Here is a 21,421-nt window from a genome sequence, read left to right as displayed (position 1 = left end):
GGGGGCCAAGCTGTAGTAACGGCTCCTGGCCACTATATAGAATGTGGAGCTGTTTTTGACTCCATGCACTTTATAGCAAAGGGAGCACCTCAGGACAGCTAATCTGTTTAAGGGTGGCTGTCGGCCCCCTCACCGATCAGATATTTATGACCTATCCTGAGGATCAAATCCTAGATAACCCCTTTAAAGACCTAATTGTCAGATCTTAGAATATTTCTGTAGTTTGGTAATTTAATACTTAGTTGTGTTGTATTGTAACACCACATAGAGTTTAGAGCCAATATATTGAGATTTTACGAATTATCCCGGATTAAAAAAACATGGCTGCCTTCTCTGAAAAAGAACTCTACTTCCTCTTTTCAGGAAGTGACATCACATCAGTTGGTCACATGACCATGCTGCAGCTCACTCAGGACATGTGACCAACAGCTGTGATGTCACTTCCTGAGTAGAAGTAGAGTTCTCTCTCAGAGAAAGCAGCCATGTTTTCTAATCCTGGATAACCCCTTTAATTTATTAATATATATAATAGATCTCAAAATCCTAGAAGACATAGGACACTGTCGGCAGAATTTTATATCATTCTTAAAGGGATTTTCTAGAGTAATATGAAATATAAAATCCATAGAGGGCGGCTACCAGAATCCCCAATGATCGGCTATTCCAACGAATGACTATGCCTTGCATACTGTACGTCAGTCCCATTCATGTGAATGGGACTGAGCCAAGGTGCTCTCCAATACCAGGGGCTAAATATATGGTGCCTGGTAAACTAAAAGGACACAGCTCTTGCTGAAATGACAAGGCCCCTTTAAGAGGGGCCAGCACTCAGATGACCTATCTTAAGGGGCCAGGGCGAACATTCATTCAACTTATTATATATTATTTAAAATTTTTGGAATTTTCCACAAAAAAATTCTTAGTAGATAGAAAATTCTGGCAGATATTGCAGATGAAGAATGGAAAGTATGCCGGTTCATTAACACAGGCCGTGCTATAAATACGTGGCCTGGGAGCTATTAATAATGGAATATTCCCCCGAGCGCTCCTTGTATCTGAATACATTGCATGCTATCAGGCTCACCTGAGCCCCAGCCTTGCTCAACATTCCTGTCCCGTCTTGTCCAAAAAAACTTCAATACGACAAAACAAGTCACTGACGTATTTACAAAGATTAATAATTAATTCCTGACACATTCTAATTGCAACAAGTGAAGGGTTAACTCAATAATGTATTAATTATCGTCTCATATTTAACCTATGTATGAAAGATGATAATCTGTAACATCCACCCTGCTTCCTCCAAGAATATGCAAACTAAGCATTCAACTGCTATGAGGCCCCTAGCACAGAGGGGGCCCAGCCCTGAATGGCCCTATTCTCTCTTATTGTGTGTGAGAATTTGTACGGGACTCCCTAGACCTATCTATCTAGAGATCTATCTAGAACTACACATCTAACGATCTAGCTATCGAGAGCTCAAGTGTTAAAAGTCATCTAGAACTAGCTATTTAGTGATCTCTTTATCTAATGCTCAAGTCTTAAAGTCATCTAGAATTATCTAATTTAGTGATCTCCTTATCTAGAGCTTGAGTGTTAAAAGTCATCTAGAACTAGCTATCTAGAGCTCAAGTCTTAAAGTCATCTAGAGGTATCCAATTCAGTGATCTACTTATCTAGAACTCAAGTGTTAAAAGTCATCTAGAACTATCTATCTAGTGATCTCCTTATCTAAAGCTCAAGTCTTAAAGCCATCTAAAACTATCTATCTAGTGATCTACCTACCTAGAGCTCAAGTGTTAACAGTCATCTAGAACTATCTATTTAGTGACCTACCTATCTAGAGCTCAAATCTTAAAATCATCTAGAGCTATCTAATTTAGTGATCTCCTTATCTAGAGCTCAAGTCTTAAAAGTCATCTAGAACTAGCTAACTAGTGAGCTATCTAGAGCTCAAGTCTTAAAGTCATCTAGATCTATCTAATTTAGTGATCTACCTATCTAGAACTCAAGTGTTAAAAGTCATCTAGAGCTATCTATCTAGTGATCTCCTTATCTAACGCTCAAGTCTTAAAGCCATCTAGAACTATCTATCTAGTGATCTACCTATCTAGAGCTCAAGCCTTAGTCATCTAGAGCTATCTAATTTAGTGATCTCTTTATCTAGAGCTCAAGTGGCAAAGCCATCTAGACCTATCTATCTAGAGATCTATCTAGAGCTCAAGTCTTAGTCATCTAGACCTATCCTTCTAGTAATCTATCTACAGATGCACATCTAATGATCTAGCTATCTAGAGCTCAAGTCTTACAGTTATCTAGAGCTATCTATCTAGTGATCTACTTAACTAGAACTGAAGTCTTAAAGGCATCTAGAACTATCTATCTAGTGATCTACCTATCTAGATCTCAAGTCACGACCCCTAGTAACACAATATCCGAAAATGTAAACAATTTTTTTTTTTCGCAATAGAAACTTAAAGTTCTGACAAACCCATTAGTTGTTGTCCTCGGTGTGGTTGACTAATGTTCTAACCTCTAACATGAATTGTCTTGTCCTAATTTAGGGGGCCTGTCAGTGGTATGTCATGCGGGAGTGTAATCCGATAGTAACCGGTGGTGTTAGCATGTGGGTTTATACAGATATCTCCGTCCTGTTCATTGACTTTTGTTTCTTTCTACTTTTGCAGTGACTCCACCCACAAAATTAAGATACAATGTAGTAGCCCATGATAGTGTCCAGATATCATGGAAGGCCTCCAAAGATAGGATTAAAGGCTATAAACTACTGGTGACCCCAAAATCAGGTAAATGATGTCAGGTGTGACATGTAAGGTCTATAAGAATATTCTAGGAATTATCTCCTATCTATCTATCTATCTATCTATCTATCTATCTATCTATCTATCTATCTATCTATCTATCTCCTATATATCTATCTATCTCCTATCTATCTATCTATCTATCTATCTATCTATCTATCTCCTATCTATCTATCTATCTATCTATCTATCTATCTATCTATCTATCTATCTCCTATCTATCTATCTATCTATCTATCTATCTCCTATCTATCTATCTCCTATCTATCTATCTATCTATCTATCTATCTATCTATCTATCTATCTCCTATCTATCTATCTATCTATCTATCTATCTCCTATCTATCTATCTATCTATCTATCTATCTCCTATCTATCTATCTATCTATCTATCTATCTATCTATCTATCTATCTATCTCTATCTATTCCTCTAAGGCTCTGTCCAAATTTAAATTGTGGTTCTATTTAAAATGGAAACCACAAATCTCTACATGGCCCATCACATGAAGAATACTGGAGGTGCCTGACATACCCAACCATCTTATAATAGGTTCCATTAGGTTGCCTCAAGGCCCCCTTCATTTTGCTAAAAAAAACAAACAAACAAAAAAAACAGCACTGCAAGCAAAAATCTGGTGGGATCTTTCAAGGAAGTCCTGATTCTTTCTTTCTTTCTTTCTTTCTTTCTTTCTTTCTTTCTTTCTTTCTTTCTTTCTTTCTTTCTTTCTTTCTTTCTTTCTCTCTTTCTTTCTCTCTCTCTCTCTCTCTCTCTCTCTCTCTTTCTTTCTTTCTTTCTCTCTTTCTTTCTTTCTTTCTTTCTTTCTTTCTCTCTCTCTTTCTTTCTCTCTCTTCTCTTTCTTTCTTTCTCTTACTTTCTTTCTCTCTTTCTTTCTTTCTCTCTTTCTTTCTTTCTCTCTTTCTCTTTCTTTCTTTCTCTCTTTCTTTCTTTCTTTCTTTCTTTCTTTCTCTTTCTTTCTTTCTTTCTTTCTTTCTTTCTTTCTCTCTCTTTCTTTTCTCTCTCTTTCTTTCTCTCTCTTTCTTTCTTTCTTTCTTTCTTTCTTTCTTTCTTTCTCTCTCTCTCTCTCTTTCTTTCTTTCTTTCTTTCTCTCTTTCTCTCTCTCTCTTTCTCTTTCTTTCTTTCTTTCTTTCTTTCTTTCTCTCTCCTCTTTCTCTCTCTCTCTCTCTCTCTTTCTTTCTTTCTTTCTCTCTTTCTTTCTCTTTCTTTCCCCTTTCTCTCTCTTTCTCTCGCTTTCTTCTTTCTTTCTTTTCTTTCTTTCTTTCTTTCTTTCTTTCTTTCTTTCTTTCTTTCTTTCCATTTTCCCTTCTTTCTATCTCAATTAAGAAATCAATGTAAGATTTTTTAAATTCTGACCTCACGTCTTACTTCCTGTGAATTATTCCTTGTGCATAATAATCTGTATAGACAGGACTGAGGGTGTAGAATTCGTTCCAGTCTGGGTGATCTAGCAAGATTACATTGTGCCAACTATAATAGGCACTTTACCAAACAAACCAATGGCTGCATACTGGTATACTTAGTGACAAATGATCTAGAATATCTAGAACTTTCTATGCTCCCCATATACCTCTTGTACTCCCCATTTCTGACATTATGTTGCACCTTATCTTATTCGGTTTTCGGTTGAATTAATATCTGTGAAAACATGTTTGGTGCCTGAGACACAATAGTAGATTGTTCCCGAAATGGCTTGCCTCACTTCATAGGCAGCTGACATAGGATGGGAACAATACGCCGGTTTATTCTTGCCCCCCAACTATTCACTGTCATTGTCTGAGACTGAACACAAAGCATCAGAGGAAACTTAGAATTTCTAAATTGTGGTCACAAAACAGTAAAGAATGTCGAGTCCTGATAGAGCACAATGTCAGTCTGTGGGCGGAAAGGAAATAATATTATGTAGATGACGGTAATTATTTCCCATTTTAAAGGCCAGGTTACGTGCCGGCATCGGGCAAAAACATCATGTCACTGCAGCAATAGGAACACAGTGTGGGCAACATAATGTAGAACAACATTGAAGTTGGCTGCCATATTTATAAGATGTCACCAATGGTTTTATCTTCAATAGAGTAACAACCTATAGGAATCAATATTAATAAAGCAACAAAACTGGATAAACTGCAATAATGAACAAAAATAAGTAGTCAAATAAGTAGTGAAATCATGGATGTAAATCCTCATGAGATGGGAACTGCTGGAGGGTGGACGCTTACAATGATCTTCTCTGGTTGGCCTGAAGTCTAAATCACTAGTAGATTGATGGCTGCCACCCAAAGTGCTAAGTAATAAAACCCACACATACATTCTTTAGAGGGGAAAATAGACTGGTGCACAAACCATGACAAATGGAAAACATTACATAGGAAGGTTTTGTTAGATATAGCCTCTATGTGCACAAGAATAAAACTACTCCTTGCCCCTATGTATAAGAATATAACTGCTAGAATACCGCTCCTATATACAAGAATATAACTACTATAATACTGCTCCTATGTACAAGAATATAACTACTATAATACTGCTCCTATGTACAAGAATATAACTACTATAATACTGCTCCTATGTACAAGAATATAACTACTATAATACTGCTCCTATGTACAAGAATATAACTACTATAATACTGCTCCTATATACAAGAATATAACTACTATAATACTGCTCCTATGTACAAGATTATAACTACTATAATACTACCTCCTATGTACAAGAATATAACTACTATAATACTGCTCCTATGTACAAGAATATAACTACTATAATACTGCTCCTATGTACAAGAATATAACTACTATAATACTACCTCCTATGTACAAGAATATAACTACTATAATACTACTCCTATGTACAAGAATATAACTACTATAATACTACCTCCTATGTACAAGAATATAACTACTATAATACTGCTCCTATGTACAAGAATATAACTACTATAATACTGCTCCTATGTACAAGAATATAACTACTATAATACTGCTCCTATGTACAAGAATATAACTACTATAATACTGCTCCTATGTACAAGAATATAACTACTATAATACTGCTCCTATATACAAGAATATAACTACTATAATACTGCTCCTATGTACAAGATTATAACTACTATAATACTACCTCCTATGTACAAGAATATAACTACTATAATACTGCTCCTATGTACAAGAATATAACTACTATAATACTGCTCCTATGTACAAGAATATAACTACTATAATACTACCTCCTATGTACAAGAATATAACTACTATAATACTACTCCTATGTACAAGAATATAACTACTATAATACTACCTCCTATGTACAAGAATATAACTACTATAATACTGCTCCTATGTACAAGAATATAACTACTATAATACTGCTCCTATGTACAAGAATATAACTACTATAATACTGCTCCTATGTACAAGAATATAACTACTATAATACTGCTCCTATGTACAAGAATATAACTACTATAATACTGCTCCTATGTACAAGAATATAACTACTATAATACTGCTCCTATATACAAGAATATAACTACTATAATACTGCTCCTATGTACAAGAATATAACTACTATAATACTGCTCCTATGTACAAGAATATAACTACTATAATACTGCTCCTATGTACAAGAATATAACTACTATAATACTGCTCCTATGTACAAGAATATAACTACTATAATACTACCTCCTATGTACAAGAATATAACTACTATAATACTGCTCCTATGTACAAGAATATAACTACTATAATACTGCTCCTATGTACAAGAATATAACTACTATAATACTGCTCCTATGTACAAGAATATAACTACTATAATACTACTCCTATGTACAAGAATATAACTACTATAATACTGCTCCTATGTACAAGAATATAACTACTATAATACTAATCCTATGAACAAGAATATAACTACTATAATACTGCTCCTATGTACAAGAATATAACTACTATAATACTGCTCCTATGAACAAGAATATAACTACTATAATACTACCTCCTATGTACAAGAATATAACTACTATAATACTGCTCCTATGAACAAGAATATAACTACTATAATACTAATCCTATGAACAAGAATATAACTACTATAATACTGCTCCTATGTACAAGAATATAACTACTATAATACTGCTCCTATGAACAAGAATATAACTACTATAATACTACCTCCTATGTACAAGAATATAACTACTATAATACTGCTCCTATGTACAAGAATATAACTACTATAATACTGCCCCCTATGTACAAGAATATAACTACTATAATACTGCTCCTATGTACAAGAATATAACTACTATAATACTGCTCCTATGTACAAGAATATAACTACTATAATACTGCTCCTATGTACAAGAATATAACTACTATAATACTGCTCCTATGTACAAGAATATAACTACTATAATACTGCTCCTATGTACAAGAATATAACTACTATAATACTGCTCCTATGTACAAGAATATAACTACTATAATACTGCTCCTATGTACAAGAATATAACTACTATAATACTGCTCCTATGTACAAGAATATAACTACTATAATACTGCTCCTATGTACAAGAATATAACTACTATAATACTGCTCCTATGTACAAGAATATAACTACTATAATACTGCTCCTATGTACAAGAATATAACTACTATAATACTACCTCCTATGTACAAGAATATAACTACTATAATACTGCTCCTATGTACAAGAATATAACTACTATAATACTGCTCCTATGTACAAGAATATAACTACTATAATACTGCTCCTATGTACAAGAATATAACTACTATAATACTGCTCCTATGTACAAGAATATAACTACTATAATACTACCTCCTATGTACAAGAATATAACTACTATAATACTGCTCCTATGTACAAGAATATAACTACTATAATACTGCTCCTATGTACAAGAATATAACTACTATAATACTGCTCCTATGTACAAGAATATAACTACTATAATACTACCTCCTATGTACAAGAATATAACTACTATAATACTGCTCCTATGTACAAGAATATAACTACTATAATACTACTCCTATGTACAAGAATATAACTACTATAATACTACTCCTATGTACAAGAGTATAACTACTATAATACTGCTCCCTATGGATAATAATGTATAACATAACCCTGTAGAACTTTCATATCTAAAGTGAATTGTTCTTTAAAACTTTTTAGATTTTACGAATCTTTTGATAAAAGTTCTTGTTCATCTTGTGTTATCAGCAGAAAATGATCCCCTGTTCTCTAGTGACAGTTCTGAGATGACCATTAGCGGTGACTATAGGATTTACCTTCTGGTGCTATGTAACTAGATCCAGAGACGCGGTACTTTCATTATTCCAGGATGATGACTGATGTCTAACTCAATGTCTTCTCGTGTTCAGGTGGGAAAACCAACCAACTAAATCTTCAAAACACAGCGACCCGCGCCATCATTCAGAGACTAGATCCTGACCGCGGTTATGCCGTGCAGGTCATTGCATTTAATGAAGACGATGAAAGTGTGCCAGTACGAGGAGAATTTAGAAGTAGGTAACCATGACCGTGACTTTGATAATAGATACCCATGAATGCCAGGAGCAGATCACACCGGTGACAGCGGCTTTCAGTTATGGTATAGCTACTTGAACCTTTACACATATTAGTGGGTCACCATGAACCTAACACTGAATTCTTTGTTGTTAGGCTACATCTATACCTTTTTAGAGGGTCAAGTTGAAGGTTTTGGGCCACAAGGCAAAATCTTTTTACAGGGTCCTTAAATTTGGCACGTCGTTGATAGTATTTGTCCTTTTTGGACCCTTTATGCTACAAGGCTCAAGTATGACCTCAACCTCTCCCCATTGCAAATGTTGTGTTGTTTTTTTTCATGGTCTACTGAATCCGTAATAAAATTTAGATCTTCAAGGTCCAACCCCTGGGACCGAAAAATGACCAATACTTTTGCAACTAAAAGCTAAAATTGAGAACCAATTTCCCACCTCTCTCCAGCTGTATGACCAATCCACCATGGTCGCCCATTAGTTGGACCTCGATGAACCAATGATGGGGGTCCGACAAGTGGGACTCCCACCAAAAGCTAAAAAAAGAGGACTAAATTCTCAAATTTCATGACCACAACTCCATTCCACCATGGTCACCCATTAGTTGGACCTTGATGAATCAGTGATGGGGGTCCGACAAGTGGGACTCCCACCAAAAGCTAAAAAAAAGAGGACTAAATTCTCAAATTTCATGACCACAACTCCATTCCACCATGGTCGCCCATTAGTTGGACCTCGAAGAATCAGTGATAGAGGTTCGACAAGTGGGACTCCCACCAAAAGCTAAAAAAGAGGACTAAGTTCTCAAATTTCATGACCACAACCCCATTCCACCGTGGTCGCCCATTAGTTGGACCTCGATGAATCAGTGATGGAGGTCCGACAAGTGGGACTCCCACCAAAAGCTAAAAAAAAGGACTAAACTCTCAAATTTCATGACCACAACTCCAGTCTTCTCATAGCCGGGTTGGAGGATCATGGTCTCCCATTCTAGCGAACATTGGGCGTCCCAACTTTCAGACCCCAGTGAATAGATGGGGGATGTTTTTGGATGGAATACCTTTTTGAAGGGTCGTATAACTTTAGAATCAGATCTCTTTTTTTTTAGCGAGTCTTTAGATTCTTTTTGCTTCGGTTCTTCATTCCCCACATGGGATCTCGTTCGGCTTTCTTCTTAATTTTTTGCTCTATTTCATTTTCAGTCAAAGATTTGGAGAAGAAGAAAAAATCTAATCGAAAGAGTAAGGCTGAAAGTAAAAACAACATCCCAGAGGAAGGTAAGATGGAACATCATTTCGATTTTCTGTGGGTTTTTTTGGACGTCGGTACTAAAAATTTTTTTGCATTTTCTAATTTTTGCATGTAAAAACCAAAAATCTGCTTTGACCTTTCCAAATCGATACAAGAAGTATAGGACATTTTTAGTATTCTTCATAGGACTGTTCATTTCCCATCCTACGAACAGTTGTTGAGCTCTGGGTTTCATTCACACTATGATCTTACTGTATTAAAAGATTTGGTGATGGATCCCATTCACTATTTGACAAGTATAATGGAACTCTGCTCGGTGCCCATTAGATTATCATTAGGCCCTCCGGGATCCATGTGTGCACACAACATACAAGTCAACCCGTGAGAAATTTTGAAGAAATTAGGCCCTAGATCATTTTTTGGGCTGTTTTTCTAATCGATATTTTGTAGACCTAAGTCCTCCAACCTGTCTAGAACCTGGGAAATTCTTGCAGGTCCCTGATCGGTCCCAATAGTAGATGTTGCAGCCGTAGGGAACGATCTGTAATATCATGACTGTTACAAAGTTTGGTTCTCATTGTCTTAGTCTCTTTTGGTTGCACCACTTTACTCCACTACTTGTACATGTCCTGTGTGGTTGGGGGGTCTAATACTTTCATAAATAATGTCAAATGTTCTGCTGACTGGTAACCCACCAAGATCAAAGTCTAGAGAATGCCGGAAAGCAGAGAAATGCAGGTGCAGGTGGGAGTTCCGAGTAAGAAATCTTTCACGATGTCCTGATATGACTGATACATCAAAGAAGGAGATCTGAATCTGAAGAAGGGCTTTCCAAAAATATACTGTGCCCCCTTGCAATTTCACATTGCAATCCTGGGTTCCAAATATAAATGGATGATACTGCCCAATCCACCAGGTGGCACTTGGTTGTTCTTAGGTGGCAGAGGGGCTCCTTTAGGTATCAGGGCCAAAGTTGAAGACTGCACCCCCTATAGCTGCCCCCCTGTAGACATGAGGACATAGCAAATGATGACACAAAGAACAGATTGGAGACCTAAGTTGGTGGTACTGAGCTAACAGGTCTCCACCCTAAATTTTACTACGGGGCCCTAAGTCACTTCTTATACAGAGCCACAGTAGAAGTGGTCACAAATAGTACATCTCTCTGACAGGTTCTCTTTAAAGAGGACCTTTCACCACCTCTACCAATTCCAACTCTTTTCATCCTTCAATAGATTCTGATTGCCCCCACCATGCCTGAGCAGTCTGTAAAGTTAGTTTCAGCACCCTTTATAGGTCTTCTACTGTCAGGTGGACGGTACCAGGCTGTCTTCATAGAACAGGACCTCCCCCTTGACAGTAGGGAGTCAAGGGGGAAGTCATTGGGTGCCGAAAGTAATGACACTGATTGCTCAGGAATGGTGTGTGCTGGAGAAAAATCAGTGGAATGGAGCCTATGGCAGTATGAAAAGAGGTATTGGAGGCGGTGAAGAGTTTTCTTTCGGTGAGAATTGTGCAATTCATCTTTTCACCTCTTGGGGTGCTGTAGGGAAATTGAACACTTGCTGCTGATCAGTTGATCATTGGAGGTCCTAGAATCAGTATGCACCATTATCAACTTATTATAAAGAGACCTTATACAAAGTGATTTAGATTTTAGATGATCATGAAATCTTCCAGCCATTGGATCTCTCCCGATCAGCATTTTTTGGAGGACCCACAATTTGACAGATTTCATGTTTTACATATTTGCTAAATAATGAAAAATCTGAAAACCTAAAACCAAACAAGACTTGTTGCTTCTTTCTCTGACAAAATATCCACGGCTGTGTAAATGATTGCATTGGACGTGACTCGGAGGCAGTAAAGTATTTGGATGGAAGATGGAGTTGGCTTCTCCACCTTGTCCAGAACTGAAATGTGGAAATTCCTCGCAGTGAAGTTTTGGATAGTAAATCCGAGTTTTGCCCTTTATTCTCCTTGGCAGACATAAAATCGCTGGATGCCATGTGGCACTCTCATCTGTCTTGCCTCATGATGAGCCTTACATCTGTTGTGTGGCTGCAGACACTAGCGTGGAGCCTTCGTACAGTCACACAGATTGAATCGATAGACTGTAGGATGACGGAATACGTTGTATTCTCTCGCCTTCTGAAACAGATGTGAAAGTTTTTGATAGAAAAATCTCAAAACCAGTGTCTGAATTTTCCTCCCAATCCATGGAGGTAGAGCCCATGGAAGATTTTACCCAGGAGCCTCCGCTAGATCTGGTCTAATAGGCATAGAGATAAGCACTTAGGAACCAAATTGGAAGTTTAGCAGGCATAATGGGATTTTGTTCAGGCCCATTATTCGACCTCTTTTGTAAAATTTTGACTTTTGCATATTAAAATTTTGGCATCAGTCTCATCAGTGGCGGTTTTTGCTTTCCTCTGGATCAACACTGTAGGGTTATAGGTTGGACTTGGTGGACCGATGTCTTCATCCAGCCTCATCTACTCTGTAACTATACACCTGACACAATATTATTGGGACAATTCCATAAACTAGACTTAACAAATGATGAGGTTTTTGCCAATTTCACCCAAAATTGGGTGTTTTGTTCAGTCATTTATGGGGTGGTGCTTCAATGTCTTGATTTGGTTAAACCCCCCACCCAAAAAAAAATGCAGATAGAAATGTCAGATTGCTGCAAGACGTGACATATAGTTATAAGGGTTGAGCCGATCTTGAGACTTCAAGATCGATTTTAAAATCTGATTTCCGATCATTTTCCAGCCGATCCCGATCGTGAAATTTGCTCATCACCGATCGGGATCCGATCTTTTCCGATCCCAATCGTTCAACCCTATTTATGATATATACATGAATAGGGTTGAGCCAATATTGGGATAACCTCTGACCTCGATCCCACCGGAAAAGATCGGGATTGGAATTCCGATCGCGATCGTGAAATTTACTCGATTGCCGATCGAGATCCAATCTTTTCCGATCCTGATCGCTCAACCCTAGTAGTTATGTTTCAGACAAATGTGTGAACAAGTATAGGTGGGGTCTGATTGGGTCTTGCCACAAGGGGGCGCAAAAGTTATTCTCCTACTATGCTATGAAAAGGCTCTCAGAGGCTACATTTGGGTAGTGTACCTCTTGGTGAGAGAGCTGATTGACTGCTAGACATGCCTCAATGACACATTTGATTCAACTGAGATAAATGGGATAGTCATTTCGACAAATTGCCCGCCATGTAGGCTATTATTTCCTGGTTGTTATGAAGTGCTGCGAGCAGTGGGTACGTGATGGAATAGAGGATTGTTTGTTCCATTGAAGAGCACAAGCAGTTCCCACAGTTTCTTTGTCCACCATCCAGACATAGGGGGCGCCATCATTACACAGCTATTTTTAGGTGTCTATCAGAAGGATATTTGGAGTTTCAGCACCCATTACATTTCCTGCCCTTGTCCATCAGCCACCATCACCTTTGTACAGTGGGAACTGGATCCTCTTTAGTAATAAACCAGGTTCTGTATGGGATCCAACAATGATCATGTTATAGCATGGAGATCATGTTGTATATGGAGGCCTTGTGCTGACCCAGTTGGTGTTGCGATCTGGTGGGCCATCACACTGGACATTCGGTCATCCCTAGTAGTGATACGAGGTATATACAGGACATCCTACCACAGGATACCATACAGAACCTATATACCTCCATGTTCAACCATATCTCATCTTGTATCCAGGCCAGAGGTGACCCCACCATGACAGCCTTGTACCTGTGTCATGTCCACCCCTGGGCCTCCACCTTGTATAGAGCGTTATTAGATCCCTAAGAGGATCATTTGCGTAAATTCTGAAGTTGGAAGTCAGTGTCCGCCTCCAGCGGTAGGGCTTGTAGTGAACACAACGTAGGCCAATAAATAATCCATGGGCTCCGTACATGAAAGAGACTGTTGTTGATTCTTGTGATATTACAGGCTTTCTGCCAAAGAAAGTTAATGACAAATTTCCGGCAGCTCTTCCTCAGTCAGCAGCAACTAAGCCCAGTGCATATCGGGACAATGGCTCCAGTTCTGTAACATGAGAAGATAAAGAGTGTGCAACGTACAAGACGACTATTCCAGCTCGGTACCAATGTAACCGAATGGGAGGAACTGGAAACCCTACTCCTGTATTCTGCAAACATATGACCTAATGTAATCTATGCAACCAAATATTCATCGATCCAAGTCCAAGTATTCCATATGTGTAACTTCCCCTTTAAATTTAGGGTATTGTGTACACAAAAATGACTATACAAAGCTGCATATATATATATATATATATATATATATATATATATATATATATATATATATATATATATATATATATACACCCATTTATATGGGAAGGAACTGACTGGCCGAGAGTATCTTCCAGTAGAACCAGACTCTGATGACGGACCCTGGTCCACGAGGTTCACCAGAGCTTACAATCCAGTTTTAGTGGACATGCACCTGTCCGGTGTAGATGGTGGACTTAAAGGGGTTGTCCAGGCGAAAATCCCATTTAAGTTTTAAATAGGCTTGGGGCAGTAACAAAAAAGTTCATACTCACATCTCTACGGTGCTCTGATGCCTCCCTGTGTGGCCCGGTCTTCTTGGTCGTGTGCTGATGTGTGCGGCCCCAGCTAAGAGCATGCAATGTCACTACCTGTGATATCACGGGTATCTTCCTGAAGCCTGCTGAGGCCGCTGATTGGCCTCAGCGGTCATGTGACCACTGAGGCCAATCAGCGACTTCCGTGGAACTCAGAACCAGACCCATGAGAAGCCACCAAAGCTTGACCCGAACGCACCGGGAGGTCATCGGAGCATTGGGGACTGGTGAGTATGATTCTTTTTTTATTTTTTTTCACCTCCCCCATTTGTCCAGGCGTTAAAAAAATGCCCGGACAACCTCTTTAAGACTGGGATCCCACAGCACGGAATTGACACGATTTGCTTACGGCGGAAACACCGTGGGAAAAATCGCAGTACTTTACAGTAAGGGCAAAGTGGATGGGATCCTAGGCAATCTCATGCCCACTTTGCGGTAAAAACTGCCGTGCGCACACACCGTAATTTCCAAAGTCATAGGTATAACAGAAAGTCTGCAGAGGAAAACTCCGTGAACTCTCTGTCCAAAGCGCTGTGGAAAGACTCGTGACGCGTTTCCGCTGATGTTTTTCATACAGTATTTTTTTGCTGTGGGACATCCAGTGGGGCCTTAGGTAGCCAGTTCAGTCTACTCTGAGGCATGTTTTTCTAACAACCTGTCCCTGCTGTTCCTTATAGAAATGGGCTTAACTACCAAGGTGCTGCTTTGTACTCCAATGGAGCTCATTTCCATTATGACCATTATTGATAAAAGTGAAAGTTGAGACTACCGTATATGACCACTAAAGCCAGTGATTGTCTGCAGTGGTCACATCATTGCTGGGGTACCAGGACTGGCACAGAGGAATTAAGGCCTGTGAATATCTATATGTATATAGATGTATATTTATATAAATATCAATTTGTGCATTATCCCTGTACTGTGACATCACTGTGTGTATTATCCCTGTACTGTGACATCACTGTGTGTATTATCCCTGTACTGTGACATCACTGTGTGTATTATCCTGTACTGTGACATCACTGTGTGTATTATCTCTGTACTGTGACATCACTGTGTGTATTATCTCTGTACTGTGACATCACTGTGTGTATTATCTCTGTACTGTGACATCACTGTGTGTATTATCTCTGTACTGTGACATCACTGTGTGTATTATCCCTGTACTGTGACATCACTGTGTGTATTATCCCTGTACTGTGACATCACTGTGTGTATTATCTCTGTACTGTGACATCGCTGTGTGTATTATCTCTGTACTGTGACATCACTGTGTGTATTATCCCTGTACTGTGACATCACTGTGTGTATTATCCCTGTACTGTGACATCACGGTGTGTATTATCCTGTACTGTGACATCACTGTGTGTATTATCTCTGTACTGTGACATCACTGTGTGTATTATCCCTGTACTGTGACATCACTGTGTGTATTATCCTGTACTGTGACATCACGGTGTGTATTATCCTGTACTGTGACATCACTGTGTGTATTATCCCTGTACTGTGACATCACTGTGTGTATTATCCTGTACTGTGACATCACTGTGTGTATTATCCTGTACTGTGACATCACTGTGTGTATTATCTCTGTACTGTGACATCACTGTGTGTATTATCTCTGTACTGTGACATCACTGTGTGTATTATCCCTGTACTGTGACATCACTGTGTGTATTATCCCTGTACTGTGACATCACGGTGTGTATTATCCTGTACTGTGACATCACTGTGTGTATTATCTCTGTACTGTGACATCACTGTGTGTATTATCCCTGTACTGTGACATCACTGTGTGTATTATCCTGTACTGTGACATCACGGTGTGTATTATCCTGTACTGTGACGTCACTGTGTGTATTATCCCTGTACTGTGACATCACTGTGTGTATTATCCTGTACTGTGACATCACTGTGTGTATTATCCCTGTACTGTGACATCACGGTGTGTATTATCCTGTACTGTGACATCACTGTGTGTATAGCAGGTGTAGTGGTAGCCATCACTACTGGTCCCTGGATGTAGAGCAGTACAGAGGCCCCTGCACATCAGATAGCAGTATTATATATGGTGCCTGTAATGTAGGGCAGTGTTACAGAGTTTGCATTGGGGTTTAGTAGCTTCATCTCTTACCCCAGATAACTCTCTACCAGAAGACTCCTCGGTGACCTCTGTTCTGGCCCACACATTGTCACTCCTAATAATAGCGATATTACATTTCTGTCTCTCTGTTGAGCCCCATCCTAATCCTCGTACCAGACATGGATTTCCCCTTAGACTTTTAAAGAAATGGCATTTCCAGCCTGTTTCTATGGAAATGATAGCCAAATAATACGGGAACATAACCAAAAAATCACAATGCAGTGATACAGAACAGTTACACACTGGAGATGTAGACCTGGTGCAGAGCTGTGTGCAGCCGGCTGTATGGCGGCATAGTGCACCCGGTGACTCTCTCAGGTGCTATATGTGCTCTCCTCACTATATATCCTATGGCGTATGCCACAATTTGCTATATTAGAGACATACGATAAGGACCGGTATGTCTATTTGGGTGCACTATTATACCTTCAATACATAAGAGTAGGGACCCAGAGAAATGCAACATGGGGCCCTCGGCATGTTGAGTGCATGGTGGGTTCTCCATCCTGATACAATTCATAGGGCCACAATCCCCGTATCAGAGCACTTGTGCCCAACTAAAAGAGTGTCCGAGCCAACAGAGGTGTAACTTGTAGCTGTTGGGCCCCAGTGCGAAATCTGAAATGGGACTGCTGCCCCTTCATGGTCCAGGGCCCGGTAGTGACTAATACCCCTTATAGCTAAACCTCTACGAGCCACAGTCCAATGTTGTCAGTAAAGAAGAGAAGACCTACGCAAGCTCATGTTGAGCCCCATACTTTGCCAAAGTCTCAATTGTCTCTATTTAGTCCCTTCAGGTGCCCCTCAGAGTCTCAGCCTTGGATCCCCCATAGTTTCGGCCATAGACCCCACCCCAGAGAACCTGCCACAGATACCCACCATGGCGGAGCGGGGTGAAACTATATGTAGCCTGCTCAGAACTAGGAATACGTCTTCTGCAATGGGTCTTTAGGAATAAAGGAACCCTTCATAGGAGCTAATTTCTGAATTGTTGTAGGTTCGGGCCCCTTGCAGGTCCCATAGCCTCTGCAGTGGAGGCCACCAAGGAACCGGCTGTACCAAAAAATACACAACTTTTCTACTTTCCATCAGATGGAGCACAGTAGTCATCTATGGAGCTGCACAATACCTCTGCTTGCTTAGTGTTATGCAGACCCTTACATCTACAAAGACCCCTTACCAGATCAATGTCTATACATACCCTGTTTCCCCAAAAATAAGACACCCCCCCTTCACTTCCTGGACCACCTACAACCGGCAGTCATAAGGAAGCACCGGCATGACTGCTGATTGTCCCCCGCTCCAGCCGCTGCATAAGACATCCCCCGCAAATAAGACAGGTCATATATTTCGGAAGATAATTTAATATAAGACACTGTCTTATTTTCGGGGGAAACAGGGTAGCATGCTCGCACAGTCACTGTAGGTGGGAAGAACTACATCTCCCACAATGCAATGTTTCAGAAATCTTCTAGTAAATTTCTTCTATTGCTTGTTTTTTTTTTTTGCTCTCTCTAACCATCTTGCTCTTCTTTATTCTGTTTTAGGGTTGTGCGGCCTTGTTGGTTAAAATCATCTTAAAGGAGCCAATATGTATGCATGGTCTATGTCTTTAATACCCACCAAGGCCTTCAGTTCTCCAAGCCCTTCTGTCGGACGCCGTCTTACCTCACTGATCACATTTCTGTACTTTTGATTTATCATTCGCTAATATGAAGATTTTCTTTCTTTTTCAGGATTTGCTCTGAAATATAGATTTTTTTTTGTAAAATGTTTTACTTTGATGAACATGAAAATTCACATTTCTTGAAAATAATTCACTAATTTAGCCGAAATAATCTTCAAACCATTGGAAGAGATTTATCAAAACTCGTACAAGGGGGAGATGGAGCCGTTTCCCTTAGCGACCAATAAGATTATAGAAAAGTGAAATTAGTTCTCTGGTTGCTACGGGCAAAAGTTTCGCTTCCTGGACCACCATGTGACACCACTTTTTCTGAAAGGGGTTGTCTGTTTCATTAGGACAGGACAACAGGGTACCATGTATAGGACATGACGTTCATGCATTACAAAGATAGCCCATTGATTAAAATGTGTAGTGCATCACTTGTCCTGTGGTGGTGCTGTTGTGTAAAATAAATTTGAAGGGGTTATCCAGTTCTATGATAATGAGCTCCATTTTCTATTCTCAGGAAGTGACATCATGTGCATTGGTCACATGGCTGTGCTACAACTTCATTTCATTCAAATGATGTCACTTCCTGAGAAAAAGTGAAATTAATGATATAGACCTAAACATGATGTCACTTCCTGAGAAGGATCTCAGTATCATAGTCCTACATGTGATGTCACTTCCTGAGAAGGATCTCAGTATCATAGTCCTAGGTGTGATGTCACTTCCTGAGAATGATCTCAGTATCATAGTCCTATATGTAATGTCACTTCCTGAGAATGATCTCATTATCATAGTCCTAGATGTGATGTCACTTCCTGAGAAGGATCTCATTATCATAGTCCTAGATGTGATGTCACTTCCTGAGAAGTATCTCATTATCATAGTCCTAGATGTGATGTCACTTCCTGAGAAGGATCTCAGTATCATAGTCCTACATGTGATGTCACTTCCTGAGAAGGATCTCAGTATCATAGTCCTAGATGTGATGTCACTTCCTGAGAAGGTTCTCCGTATCATAGTCCTACATGTGATGTCACTTCCTGAGAAGGATCTCATTATCATAGACCTAGATGTGATGTCACTTCCTGAGAAGGTTCTCCGTATCATAGTCCTACATGTGATGTCACTTCCTGAGAAGGATCTCAGTATCATAGTCCTAGATGTGATATCACTTCCTGAGAAGGATCTCATTATCATAGTCCTAGATGTGATGTCACTTCCTGAGAAGGATCTCATTATCATAGTCCTAGATGTGATGTCACTTCCTGAGAAGGATCTCATTATCATAGTCCTAGATGTGATGTCACTTCCTGAGAAGGGTCTCAGTATCATAGTCCTGGAAAACCCATTTATCACATTATAGCAACCCCATGTGATCAACAAAATTGGATTGTCTAAAGTGGGGAACGCCTTTAACTCCAGGCACCCCTGAATAATCCGGTATCTAGCAATATATGTAATATCATTATCTACCTATCTATCTAGTATCGTATTATTATTATTATCCAGTAGACCACCTGCACACCAGATAACAGTAAAGGAATTAAGTCATCTTGGGTATCTTAATAACACCGTTATATTCCAGTTGTCCTGACTCCCAATCCTCGGACACTGATGCCGTTTTCTCTTTTATATCAGAATCAGTTCAGTTTTCCTGCAAAACCCCAGCAAATGCAGACATAGTCATTCTGGTGGACGGCTCGTGGAGTATTGGACGACTTAACTTTAGACTTGTCCGACTGTTCATAGAGAACCTGGTCAGTGCATTCAACGTTGGCAGCGACAAAACCAGGATAGGTAATGTTATGGGAATTACTGATGAGTTTGTCAGGATTGGTAGAGTCTATGTTACATACTTGCTTTACCTTCTGGTTCAGGTTTGGCCCAGTACAGTGGAGACCCCAGAATAGAATGGAACCTGAACACCTATGACACCAAAGAAGCTGTGATAGACGCTGTCCGTAACCTGCCTTATAAAGGTGGAAACACACTCACAGGTACCGTATTATAGATTATCTATCTATCTATCTATCTATCTATCTATCTATCTATCTATCTATCTCTCTTTCTATTTATCCACCCATCCTGATGTTTCAGTGTCCACAGAATTCACATGAAGTGACTTCACACACACTGACCTTGTTTTTAATAGGTGCAGCCTTGGGGATACTTTGATGTAATTTTGCGTATTGGGTTATTGGCATGGGAATGTAAGGAATCAGTGATCTAAAATATCTGACCTAAAGCTTTTATTATGGTCAAGAGTATATATTGTTCATATGTTCAGGAATATAACTATTAAAATACTGCCCTGTATGTACAGGAACATAAATACTATAATACTGCTCCTATGTACAAGAATATAACTACTATAATACTGCTCCTATGTACAAGAATATAACTACTATAATACTACTCCTATGTACAAGAATATAACTACTATAATACTACCTCCTATGTACAAGAATATAACTACTATAATACTGCTCCTATGTACAGGAATATAACTACTATAATACTACACCTATGTACAAGAATATAACTACTATAACACTGCTCCTATGTACAAGAATATAACTACTATAATACTACACCTATGTACAAGAATATAACTACTATAATACTGCTCCTATGTACAAGAATATAACTACTATAATACTACTCCTATGTACAAGAATATAACTACTATAATACTACTCCTATGTACAAGAATATAACTACTATAATACTACTCCTATGTACAAGAATATAACTACTATAATACTACCTCCTATGTACAAGAATATAACTACTATAATACTGCTCCTATGTACAGGAATATAACTACTATAATACTACACCTATGTACAAGAATATAACTACTATAATACTGCCCCTATGTACAAGAATATAACTACTATAATACTGCTCCTATGTACAAGAATATAACTACTATAATACTACTCCTATGTACAAGAATATAACTACTATAATACTACTCCTATGTACAAGAATATAACTACTATAATACTACTCCTATATACAAGAATATAACTACTATAATACTGCTCCTATGTACAAGAATATAACTACTATAATACTGCTCCTATGTACAAGAATATAACTACTATAATACTACTCCTATGTACAAGAATATAACTACTATAATACTGCTCCTATGTACAAGAATATAACTACTATAATACTGCTCCTATGTACAAGAATATAACTACTATACTACTGCCCCCTATGTACAAGAATATAACTACTATAATACTGCCCCTATGTACAAGAATATAACTACTATAATACTACTCCTATA

General features: G+C 38.7%; 1 protein-coding gene across 3 annotated transcripts in view; it reads left to right on the top strand.

Annotated features, from left to right (window-relative positions):
* Positions 1–21,421, top strand: part of COL14A1 (collagen type XIV alpha 1 chain) — a 129,553-nt gene that overhangs the window by 25,935 nt on the left and 82,197 nt on the right. For 2 of the 3 annotated variants that reach the window (XM_075270135.1, XM_075270137.1), the window contains exons 3-7: positions 2,688–2,804; positions 8,255–8,398; positions 9,616–9,690; positions 19,759–19,917; positions 19,998–20,117. In XM_075270135.1, coding sequence (XP_075126236.1) covers positions 2,688–2,804; positions 8,255–8,398; positions 9,616–9,690; positions 19,759–19,917; positions 19,998–20,117 — 615 coding nt within the window. The remainder of the gene's footprint in view (positions 1–2,687; positions 2,805–8,254; positions 8,399–9,615; positions 9,691–19,758; positions 19,918–19,997; positions 20,118–21,421) is intronic. The other variant, XM_075270138.1, reaches the window with a different exon arrangement.

The sequence above is a fragment of the Leptodactylus fuscus genome, chromosome 4, assembly GCF_031893055.1.
Source record: "Leptodactylus fuscus isolate aLepFus1 chromosome 4, aLepFus1.hap2, whole genome shotgun sequence".
NCBI classification, from domain to species: Eukaryota; Metazoa; Chordata; class Amphibia; order Anura; family Leptodactylidae; genus Leptodactylus; species Leptodactylus fuscus.
This window is presented reverse-complemented; position numbering and strand designations above follow the sequence as displayed.